We start from the raw sequence: 12857 nt of genomic DNA, 5'->3' as shown, positions 1-12857 counted from the left end.
GAGTAGCTGTGCGTGTGAATGTGAAACAACAACTATCTCGGCCTCGCTGTGCGCTGCATTGCACCGCTAGTCGAGTAGATAACCTTGCGTTCAATAAACCCTCGGAGCCAGGATGAACGTCCAACTCCAATCGTCATTTATTGATTGTAACAAGGTAAAACTGGTGAGAAAACACAGATACAGCATCTGTTATAATCCGGAAACACCAACACAATGAACACCACAGCATCAGAACATTGTCTTAGATAACAATAGATCCTGGACGGACTAGGACCCCACATTACCACTGAACAACTAGACAAAAGCACAAGCCGGTGTGTTGCATACAGGCACATCGTGTATTCATCCCACTGCACCCCAAATGTACAGCATTACATATAACACTAAACTGTGGATGAGATGCTTCGTCATCTTTACTCTCAGGATCGCAACATAGGCACAAGTCTGACTCGACCTACTAAATCACAAGTAACATCCACAATAAGGAAAGTCGCAGGCTTCGTTACAAACTAGGCCTCGTATATACTACAACAACTTAACGGCACTATAAAGGCATTTACATCACTATAACGGTCATTCCAACATTACAACAGCATTGCCAATATTATAGGAATATAAACAACTTACAGACAATGATTCTTAAGCTCCCACAATGGACAAGTGCGGCTGTGGTCTCACTGAGATGCGATGCGTGCCGCCATCTTCATTTATCTGTGTAATGGCCGACGCCCGCGTAGTACAGTGGAAATCTAAAATCGTAACTTCCTGGTCACGTGACCAAAATTAGCATTAAAAAACAGGAACTTCCTGTGAACGTACGCTCCACATCTGCCGTGAGGCAAGACAGCAACGCAGGTGAAGTAAGCGGTGGGTGCGGCTGTGAATGGCCGGCATGGGGATCTGCAGTCTCGGACAAGGTGAGAGTGAGAGACGGTGACATCGCCAGCAGTGGGTGATGGAGGCAGGTAGAGTTGGTGATAGATTCACACTGCTAGCAAAAGGCTCAAGATTCCAGGATCTGTCACGGGAGGCGACGAACAAATTCCATCTCGGATGCCACGATGACATTCAAGCAACTTGTCACGTTGGGGTAATTACACGGAGATAGAGTTACAGGACATCATGACATATCTACAACTATACGAACTATATTTTTTACTCTTAGCAGGTAAGGCTCACTCAGCTGTGTAGCTATTTGTTCATAAACGACCTGGCCACAAATGATGGCTTATCACGTGGAAATGTATTGCAGCCAAATACTCTAAACGCATGATGTTGATTGTAAATGTAGAGGGAAAAACCGGAGGACCCGGAGAAAAATTCACGCGACCACGGAGAGATAGAGAGTTAGAGACGCAAACTTTAAATATAAAGCAGGCGTCAGGATTGAGATAAAACCCACCAACTCCTGTATACCGGGTGAGAGAGATAACATCTTGCCACCAACTTGCTGTAGAAGGATGAGTTTATCTCTCGACACTCATCTCACGAATGATCCACCGCAACTGAGCCTCACCGATTTATATTAACAACAGCACTCATTTCTTGAAATGTCAAGGTGTGTACAGTAGCCGTGTTCACCTTGAGGCTGCTGTTTGCACACCAAGGGGCACGGGTTCACATTCCAGGCAATGTCTCGTGATGTCAGTGACGACAATGAAAACAGTTTAAGTATTTTACTTCCTTCTTCACCGTCGCTATAAGAGAGAGGTCCTGGTCCAGCGTCTCTCTGAGCCACACAGCGAGCGATCCCAGCAAAGCCATGGGTCATGGCGAGCGCGACTCCCAGTGAGAGTGTGAATAGTAAGCTGTGCTGCTCCATCTGCCTGAGCACGTTCGTCTGCCCCTCCACGCTGAGCTGTGGACACTCGTTCTGCCTCCCGTGCCTGGAGGCTGCCTGGGAGAAGGCGAGCAGCTTCAGCTGCCCGCAGTGCCGAGCGACCTTCCCTGTGCGACCCCAGCTGAGGAGGAACGTGGCCCTCGCCAACCTGGCAGAGCAGCTCAGAGTTGGAGACAAGATGGCCGCAGCCATCGCGTGTGACAACTGCGGTGATGGCCAAACTCCTGCAGTGAAGACCTGCCTGAGATGTGAGATGTCCTTCTGTGCGACACACTTGAGGCCTCACTTGGAGAATCCTAGGCTGAGAGAACACCTCCTGGTGGCTCCCATCGCAAACCTGGAGGAGCGAAGATGCAAGGAGCACAGAGACGAGCTGAAGTACTTCTGTGAACAGGATGAGATATCGGTCTGCACAGGCTGCACCATCACTGGAGACCACTCCGGACACAGAGTCATCACAGTAGAAAAAGCGCAACAGATAAGACAGGTGAAGTGTCATGTTCTGTTGTAATCCACATTGTTACAGGAGGCTGAGAGATTCACATCAGTAGGTCGTGAGCTCCTGTTGAGACCAAACGCCCCTTTACAGGGAGACCTAGGTAGAGGTGGCATGGGGGCTCAGACATCAGAACACTGAGATGGTAACGCTGTAATGCTGAGTTGGAATCTAGTCGGGTGCACATGGTTTAAACCGGATTCTCAAGAGTTGATGGTCTAAGCCCAGTCAACATTTGACAGCATGTTAAATCATATTTTACATGAGAATACAAAATATTAGTTTGACTAAGTGAGAAACGTTACTATGTATAGTAGGGCGTGTGAGTAGCCACTACATCCATCACTAGAAGAGGTTTAAAATATTTTAGAATGCAAGTAATATTTGTCAATGATGTTGTCTTAACAGGCTATTGCATTGCTCCACGGTAGTTCCAATTGGATTCATCGTCTGAATACATGACACGAACAGTGCAATCGGGATACAATCGTGGGAAAAGTAAAAATATGAATGGAGACGTATGCAGAAATATAATGACAACAGAAGTGTGTATGTGTGTTGAACTTCTTTCGTAGCCAACCGTGCTAATCAGAGATGCGGGATGATCAATCAGTGATCTACCAATGTCAATGGTGAGCACTGCGTATTTTTTTATTTATCTACCACACCGCAGGAGGAGCTCAGAGTCAAGAAGAAGGGGAGAGATGAGAAGAGGAACATGGCAGAGTCACGGATACGGACGCTCAGGGACGACTACCGGCGTGTGGAGGTACAGAGAGAGACGGCAGTCACACATATCCCTCTTCTGGTTTTCCCTACGAATCTTGTTTCATTAAACCTCGCTCTTATAATTGACGAGCACTGCCCCAAGCGTTGGCGTGGGATATAACATTGGTGAATTGCAAGCGGTGTGGATTTCAAGCGAATCGTTTCCCAATGACAACTCGCTGGCTGCCTATTTTCAATCTACAAAATCAACGAAATCAAACTTTAAAAGAGCAAGGTGTGAGTTCGTTCCTGTATTTGTCCGTCCAGATTTGTTTTTCAAGCCTGTTTATTTGAGCATGTAAACTTTCTGAATGTTAACCTTCAATAAAATATTGATTGTGTAATTTTAAGCGTCAGTAAATATTTTATTTAAAAGTTTATTTAACATTACATCCGGTTTACGACGGCCAGATTTGCAACACACGTTTACGACGTGACGAAAAGGCCACCACTGATAGACACAGAAACTTCATTTGACGCAATTTCCAACATGACAGCAGTTTTGGTTTAAGGAGTTGGGGGGGGGGCGACGGAATCGATCCACGCTGGACGAAGCGTTAGCGACTTGTCTTGTCGATTGCTTTATTGATCACAACCACAATGCTTGCTATACTCATTGATATGCTGATTTTCCCCGCCCTCTCCCTCCCCCCGCCCCCTCCCCCTCCTCTCTATATTTAAGGGACCGTCACAGAAACGACCATCTCTTTGTGCCGATTTGTGTCCTCTCTCTGTGTGCCGTTGTGATGTCTGTCTGCTTGTATGTCTGTCTATAGTTTTCTAGTTAGATTTTTTGTTGCTCACACAGCCGATTTGTGTCCTCTCTCTGTGTGCCGTTGTGATGTCTGTCTGCTTGTATGTCTGTCTATAGTTTTCTAGTTAGATATTTGTTGCTCACACTTAAAATTCTAACTTAGCAAATTTTGAAACACGTAGTCAACCAGGCCATGCGTTAATTGTGTGTTAACCGACTCTCTGTGTTGTATTACATCACATTTCAATATTTTACTAGGTTATTTAATTTTCGTGTGCCTGTATACTCCTCTCTATGTGTGCCGTTGTGATGTCTGTCTGCTTGTATGTCGGTCTATAGTTTTCTAGTTAGATTTTTGTTGCTATTTCTTTTATGCCTGATGATTGCTTGTGTTGCAATCGAAACGTCGTAATGTGTTGTTTTATTTTGATTTATTATTTTATTTTTAGACGTGACTTAACCGAAAAGAACCAAAGAATACTTGCTATGGGAGCTTGCGATTCCTCCCTTTTGCCCTCCCCCCCCCCCCCCCTAAATCTGGACTGCACCAACTTAGCCTGAGTGCAAGGGAGAGTGGACGTGAGAATTGCCTTCTAAATCATCATTGTTTGTCTATTTCAGCACATTTTAATTTAAACAATAGAGCAATGTCACGTGTATTTGTTCTGTAGATTCAATGACCTTTGACATAGTTTACTCAGAATGTGCTCGGCAAGATCATTTGTTTCAGATTAATTCGTATTTGCCTCCGACGCATAGTTTGGTAAATCCAAAGTGGGATGGACAGACAGTTCCGAATGCTATCCATAGAGATGTTTTTTTATTTTATTTTCACCAGATAGACACAACGTGTAGCTACAGACAGACGTATTTCTTATACTACCCATGCCTATGATGTTTTCCCCTTATATCCAATTCAAGCTGCCAATGCACACGTCGCTGACCTCCATGTACATAATCGAGGTATGGTAACAATCATTACCTGTGTAGTGTACTAATTCACAGACACTAGTAGGAGGTACTCTCTCTCTCTCTTTTTTAATTCGGCCTTCCCAGCCTTAGGTGATAACTACATACCGGGTCCAGACAGCCAACATGCTTCCAAATCCACAGCTTGAAGAGGACGAAGATCACGACGATGACGGCATGACGAGTTCTGACTGCGAGTCGAAGCTCACCTTTTATCCTGCCCAGCATGGCCAGGCTCCGCCCTCGGCCCCACACTCCTCTGGGTTCCCCAGAAGGCTCTGTGCCTTGCCCAAAGGTCCAACTGGTAGAACGTGCTGCTACCCCTAAATCCATTGTCTACCAATCTCCAAGCACCACGCGCTACAGTGACTCATTCATTGTCACTACATTACCCCCCCTCCCCCCCATGAAAAAAGAACCAGCCATCCCGGCTGACCTCCATACATCGCGTAGCGGGACGACGAACACAGCAAAATCCACGCATCATTCGCAATGCATGGCAACAATCCAGCCCCCAAAATAACAGCAACCCAACGACGAGTAGGGGCGGTCATCTAAACCGAAACGTCTTGGAATGGGTCCTTGTCGCCGGTCCCTCGTTTGGGCCTGCCACGAGTCCCCCAGGGACACTGGGGGTGACTCACAGCTGGCCCAAAGTGTGTGGTCCTCCCCGGGACGAAGATGGAGGAGAGGAAGAAGCGGGTGGCAGTCGTACCATCCACCCGGTCCGCCTGTGGGCGGCACCGCCAGCGGTGCCATGGGCATCAAGCCCTGGGATCCTGCGGATGGAGGAACAGAGTCTTGCAGAGGCGCAACCTCCGTAAACATACGTCCATCTCTGTTGGCCACATGACACACCCGGCCATCAAATGGTGAAGATGAAATTACCTCATAAGGTGGAAAATATGGTTTCAGTCATGACGGGTGCATATATCAACGCCTGCGACCATCCTGGATCCGTACACACTGCAGTCTCCTAACCACGATTACCTCCACCAGGCCCTGCCATGGCCTATGTAATTTAGGAGATCTGCCCACAGGCACCTGGGGAAATGCAGCCATGCCCTCTCCCCATGTTTCCACGATTTCTCCGATTCCTTAAGCCCAGGCAGTTTTTCATTTGCAGCCTGACGTTTGGCCGAATTTCCCAGGGACGCCTCCCGTTCTTCCGTCAACCACTTTAAGGTCAGGCTCAGTCCCTAAAAACAAACTCGGAAAATATGGTGGCGGATGCCCCCATATCTATGAGCATCCGCACATCAATACCCTGCTCAAATCCACCTATCGTGGATGCTGTCAGCGGTAGGTTACATTCGGAAGGACTCGATACCCGTCCTTGATTGGTAGTGATGGCGGAATCCCCTGCTCGCTGCCCCCAAGTTGCAGCCCCCTTCTCCGGCTCTTCCTTACCCAGCTGCCCAACCAGCGCCATCACCGAGGAGAACAGCTCCATGATATGCGTGCTGAGTGCCCGCCTCTCCGGGACCCCCCACTGCGGTCCTGGCTGCCGGGGCTGCCTGGGAACCCTCCTTGCCGTCGCCCTATAGCCCATTTCCTCCTTAAGGATTCGAAAGAAAAAAAAGGAAAATTACTAACAACCCTACAACAATAAAACTAATTTTCGTTAACACTCCTGACACTGAATGTAGTGCACTAAATCACAGACACGAGAAGGAGGTACTCTCTCTTTTTTTCCAACCTTCACAGTCTTAGGGGAAAATTGCAAACCCCAGAAGGCTCCATGCCTTGCCCACAGGTCCAACTGGTAGAACTGGCTGCTACCCTTAATTCTATTGCCTACCAATCTCCCAGCGGCACGTGCTACAGTGACTCATTCTATGTCACTACACCTGTACAACACCACATTGCATCGTTACATTACGAGTGACTCAACAACTTAGCACTGTCTGTGTAGGAGTCTGTGCATGGGATCAAGGCACGGATCAGCCGAGAGTTTGAGCGCCGGAGGGAGCAGTTGAGGGAGGAGGAGAGGGAGGCGCTGGAGCACGTGGACGAGGAGGGCTGCTCCGTGCTGTCCCGCATCCAGGCGGACATCACTCGCTACGAGAGCAGAGCACGTGGCCTGGAGCAGGAGATCAACCAGCTGCTCACCGCCCTCACTGTGCAGGACCCGCTCTACTTCCTGCAGGTGGCACCACCTCCATTCACTCGCCGCGGTGGCTTGGGGAGGTTAACTATCTCGCCTGGTATGCAGGAGGTCGTGGGTTCCATACCAACCCTGACGTCTGCTGTATATTTGGAGTTTGCGTGTGTCTCTCCCCCTGGTCGCGTGGATTTTTCTCCGGGTCCTCTGGGTTTTCTCTCCAAATTTATAATCATGCATTTAGAGAATTTGGCTGTGATACGTTTCCACGTGATTGGCCATTTTGCTGAGCTGTCATTTGTGGCCAAGTTACTTCTGAAAAAGAGCGACATAGCTGAGTGGGCCTTACTGGTAACATATGTAAAAGTTCACTTTATTCAAAGTTCAACACACGAGTTGTTGACGTCATTAAACTACTCGTGTAGGTGCTGGACTAGACCTGTAAAGAGCGGTTTTCTCATGTTTAGACGTCTGTCCGTGTCCAATTAAACGAACCCCGTTTTCACCATTCTCTGTTTGCAGGTATTCATGTATTCCCTGATGTCGCGCTCCACTGTTAATAGCAGGCAACTATGTGGAGGTGGGGCATCTATTTAGGATGTCAATGTTAATGTGAAATGCGGGTTTGTGTTTTTCAGGATCCCGTGCATGAAAATCTCCGGTCAGTAACAACCCAGACTCAAACTCGAGCTCTGTCTGCCACCTGGTGGACAAATCAGCAAACGGTCGTGATGTGATTCCTAATAAACCCAATTGTATGCAGTCGTATCCCATATGGTCAATTGTATCCCATACAGCCAGTCCTCGGGTTATGCATGTAATTTGTTCATGAGACTCGTTCATAAGTCGAATGGTTCGTAAGTCGGAAAACAATAATGCACCGTATTTAAATGCCGATATGGTTATAAAATGTCTTACGGTTCATCAAAGATGGAAGCATTGCTAAACTCATAATTAAGAAAAAAATGTACATTTGCATCTAACAATGTAAAAAAGTTGACTGTATAGTAAATTAAACGTAAAATAAATTAACATACATAGAAAAGAACGTTATTTTCACTTACAATGATGCTAGCCTGTAGTCGGAAGGTTGGCAATGAGTCACCACAACAAACAGGCACGCATGCACACGCAAAGACAAAGACACCCCAACGACAACAATCCCCCATGTAGCCTTAACAGGCTGTTTGGGGCAAGTACTCTCAGCGAGCTGCGCCTGAGATGGCCGCCACTGTGGCACACGATGAGGTGGGTGGCCAGCGTCACGACCCGCTGCTTTTGTCGCCCCAGTGGCGATGTTTATGCACCACACCAGTTATTCATTTGAGGTTGAGGTCCTATTTACATAATCGTCACTGGTGTTGATCGTGAGCAGGAATGAATTTTATTCGCCTGGTTGGTAGCATAGCGCTCTAACTATTACACTACCACTCCCTTCACACACACGCACTCCAAATAAAAATACCCCCGTTAAGCCTTATGAAGGCTTGGTATGGCACGCGAGGCGGTGGGTGATCAGCATCACGGCCCGCTGCTTTTGTATCCCTGGTGGCGATGCTTAAGCACCACACCAGGTACTGGTTTTTGCCGTGAGAAAGAATCGAACTCGGGTCACCGCTTTCATAGCGCAGTGCACTCACCGCTACACTAGCGCTCCCCACACCAATATCAATACCTGCCATTCGCAACTAAGTGACCGTGATGTCACCACCGCGCCTGTACCATGCCAGGTGCACTTTGAGGCCACGTGAAATGTCAACGGCTCACTGACAGTAGGTCTCGGGACAGATCCAGGTGCCATGGGTTGGCACTTGACTGAGATGACTGGTAGATGCACGAGGCCGACTCATTACATATCGCGGAGGATCGCTCCTCTGTACAAAATAGTTATGCGTTTTAGTTTGCAACTGCGAGTTTGCATTTTAAGTTGAAGTACATTTTTTTTATGGAAGCTGGTTTGTAAGTATGGGCATTCGTAAGTCGAGGGCTTCCTGTATTGTCTATTTGTAGAGAGACATGGACCCTCATTAGACTGTGAGTCTCGTGCTGTGAGTGTAGAGAGACATGGACCCTCATTAGACTCTGAGTGTCACATGCTGTGAGTGCAGAGAGACATGAACCTTCATTAGACTCTGTTTGTGCCCTGTGCTATGAGTGCAGAAGGAGCTCCGTCTCTCAGGAGACTCAGGATGACCCAGCCCCTGTCTCCAGCCGCCTGAACCTCGCAAAATTAATCTCAGTGGGAGGCGTCCGAACGAATCTCCTGGCTGCTCTGTGTAAGTATCTCTGCTTCACTCATACCTGCAGCACCATTCGCTACAAACACAAGATCAGCACCACGAGGCGGACCTGTGTCGTGTATTTAAGCCCGGCGAGAGTGCACTTGCCAACTTGGGAGGGGGAGACTTGAGGTGGATTCAGCGAGAAACGCGGTCACTGAGGTGATAACAAAGAGAGCCTAAATGTTCAGTTCATTTCAGTTCATTTATTAGGTACTAGCAGAAGTACCCGGCGTTGCCCGGGTGAAAAATATATTTCTTAATAACCTTACATATATACACAGATACTAAGGTATTGTCAAAGCCCGGTGGGCTTTGACAATACCTTTCACCACTCACCACTCACAACTCACCCTCACCACTCATCCTCACCACTCACCACTCCCACTCACTACTCACCCTCACCATTCACCCTCACAACTCACCAATCACCCTCACCAATTTCCCTCACCACTCACCCTCACCACTCACCCTCACCACGCACCAATCACCAAACACCCTCACCACTCACTCTCACCACTGTCCCTCACCATTCTCCCTCACCACTCACCACTCACTCTCACCATTCACCCTGACCATTCAGCCTCATCACTCACCCTCACCACTCAACCTCACCGTCACTACTCACCATTCATCCTGACCAATCACCACTCACCACTCTCCACTAACCCTCACCACTCAACCTCACCACTCACCCTCACCACTCACCCTCAAAACTAACCACTCTCTCACGACTCACCCTCACCCCTCAGCACTCACCCTCACCACTGACCCTCACCATTCACCCTCACCACTCACGCTCACCACTCACCACTCACCCCTCAACGCTCACCACTCACCCATCACCACTCACAACTGCCACTCACCCTCACCACTCACCCTCACAACAACCACTCACCCTCTCTGCTCACCACTCACCCTCAGCACTCACCCTCACCACTCACCCTCACCACTCACCCTGACCACTCACCCTCACCACTCACCCTTACCACTCAACTTCACCACTAACCCTCACCATCACCACTCACCCTTACTACTCACCACTCAACCTCACCACTCTTCGTCACCACTCACCCTCACCACTCACCCCTCACCATCACCACTCACCCTCACCACTCTCCCTCACCACTCACCACTCACTCTCACCATTAACCCTCTCCATTCAGCCTCACTACTCACCCTCACCACTCACCCTCACCACTCACCACTCACCATCACAACCACGACTCACCCTCACCACTCACCCTCACCACTCAATCTCACCCTCACTACTCACCATTCATCCTGACCAATCACCACTGACCAATCACCACCCACCACTCTCCACTAACCCTCACCACTCAACCTCACCACTCACCCTCACCACTCACCCTCAAAACTAACCACTCTCTCACCACTCAGCACTCACCCTCACCACTCACCCTCACCACTCACCCTCACCACTCACGCTCACCACTCACCCCTCACCGCTCACCACTCACCCATCACCACTCACAACTGCCACTCACCCTCACGACTCACCCTCACAACAACCACTCACTGCTCACTACTCACCCTCAGCACTCACCCTCACCACTCACCCTGACCACTCACCCTCACCACTAACCGTCACCACTCACCCTTACCACTCAACCTCACCACTAACCCTCACCATCACCACTCACCCTTACTACTCACCACTCAACCTCACCACTTTTCGTCACCACTCACCCTCACCACTCACCCCTCACCATCACCACTCACCCTCACCACTCTCCCTCACCACTCACCACTCACTCTCACCATTCACCCTCACCATTCAGCCTCACCACTCACACTCACCACTCACCCTCACCACTCACCACTCACCGTCACAACCACGACTCACCCTCACCACTCACCCTCACCACTCAACCTCACCCTCGCTACTCACCATTCATCCTGACCAATCACCACTGACCAATCACCACCCACCACTCTCCACTAACCCTCACCACTCAACCTCACCACTCACCCTCACCACTCACCCTCAAAACTAACCACTCTCTCACCACTCACCCTCACCACTCAGCACTCACCCTCACCACTCACCTTCACCACTCACGCTCACCAATCACCACTCACCCCTCACCGCTCACCACTCACAACTACCACTCACCCTCACCACTCACCCTCACCACTCACGCTCACCACTCACGCTCACCACTCACCCCTCACTGCTCACCACTCACCCATCACCACTCACAACTGCCACTCACCCTCACCACTCACCCTCACAACAACCACTCACCCTCACCGCTCACCACTCACCCTGAGCACTCACCCTCACCACTCACCCTGACCACTCACCCTCACCACTAACCCTTACCACTCACCCTTACCACTCAACCACACCACTAACCCTCACCATCACCACTCACCCTTACTACTCACCACTCAACCTCACCACTCTTCGTCACTCAACCTCACCACTCACCCCTCACCATCACCACTCACCCTAACCACTCTCCCTCACCACTCACCACTCACTCTCACCATTCACCCTCAACATTCAGCCTCACCACTCACCCTCACCACTCACCCTCACCACTCACCACTCACCGTCACAACCACGACTCACCCTCACCACTCACCCTCACCACTCAACCTCACCCTCACTACTCACCATTCATCCTGACCAATCACCACTGACCAATCACCACCCACCACTCTCCACTAACCCTCACCACTCAACCTCACCACTCACCCTCACCACTCACCCTCAAAACTAACCACTCTCTCACCACTCACCCTCACCACTCAGCACTCACTCTCACCACTCACCCTCACCACTCACGTTCACCACTCACCCATTCACCGCTCACCACTCACCCATCACCACTCACAACTGCCACTCACCCTCACCACTCACCCTCACCACTCACACTCACAACAACCACTCACCCTCACCGCTCACCAATCACCCTCACCACTCACCCTCACCACTCACCCTGACCACTCACCACTCACCCTCACCACTCACCCTAAAAACTAACCACTCTCTCACCACTCACCCTCACCACTCAGCACTCACTCTCACCACTCACCCTCACCACTCACGTTCACCACTCACCAATTCACCGCTCACCACTCACCCATCACCACTCACAACTGCCACTCACCCTCACCACTCACCCTCACCACTCACGCTCACCACTCACGCTCACCACTCACCCCTCACTGCTCACCACTCACCCATCACCACTCACAACTGCCACTCACCCTCACCACTCACCCTCACAACAACCACTCACCCTCACCGCTCACCACTCACCCTGAGCACTCACCCTCACCACTCACCCTGACCACTCACCCTCACCACTAACCCTTACCACTCACCCTTACCACTCAACCACACCACTAACCCTCACCATCACCACTCACCCTTACTACTCACCACTCAACCTCACCACTCTTCGTCACTCAACCTCACCACTCACCCCTCACCATCACCACTCACCCTAACCACTCTCCCTCACCACTCACCACTCACTCTCACCATTCACCCTCAACATTCAGCCTCACCACTCACCCTCACCACTCACCCTCACCACTCACCGTCACAACCACGACTCACCCTCACCACTCACCCTCACCACTCAACCTCACCCTCACTACTCACCATTCAT

At 49.9% G+C, this 12857-nt stretch overlaps 1 protein-coding gene across 1 annotated transcript in view; it reads left to right on the top strand.

The window, feature by feature from the left end:
* Positions 1 to 1582: 1582 nt before the first annotated feature.
* The window catches only part of LOC144947511 (E3 ubiquitin/ISG15 ligase TRIM25-like), a 28173-nt gene continuing 16898 nt past the window's right edge, over positions 1583 to 12857 (top strand). Inside the window, exons 1-5 of the mRNA XM_078876731.1 lie at positions 1583 to 2327; positions 3010 to 3105; positions 6743 to 6976; positions 7570 to 7592; positions 9092 to 9207. Of these exons, the coding sequence (XP_078732857.1) occupies positions 1770 to 2327; positions 3010 to 3105; positions 6743 to 6976; positions 7570 to 7592; positions 9092 to 9207 (1027 nt within the window). The 5' untranslated portion in view covers positions 1583 to 1769. The remainder of the gene's footprint in view (positions 2328 to 3009; positions 3106 to 6742; positions 6977 to 7569; positions 7593 to 9091; positions 9208 to 12857) is intronic.

This window comes from Lampetra fluviatilis, chromosome 45 (genome assembly GCF_964198595.1).
Source record: "Lampetra fluviatilis chromosome 45, kcLamFluv1.1, whole genome shotgun sequence".
Taxonomy (NCBI): domain Eukaryota; kingdom Metazoa; phylum Chordata; class Hyperoartia; order Petromyzontiformes; family Petromyzontidae; genus Lampetra; species Lampetra fluviatilis.
Note: the sequence above shows the minus strand (reverse complement) of the source record. Positions and strands in the feature narration are given on the sequence as shown.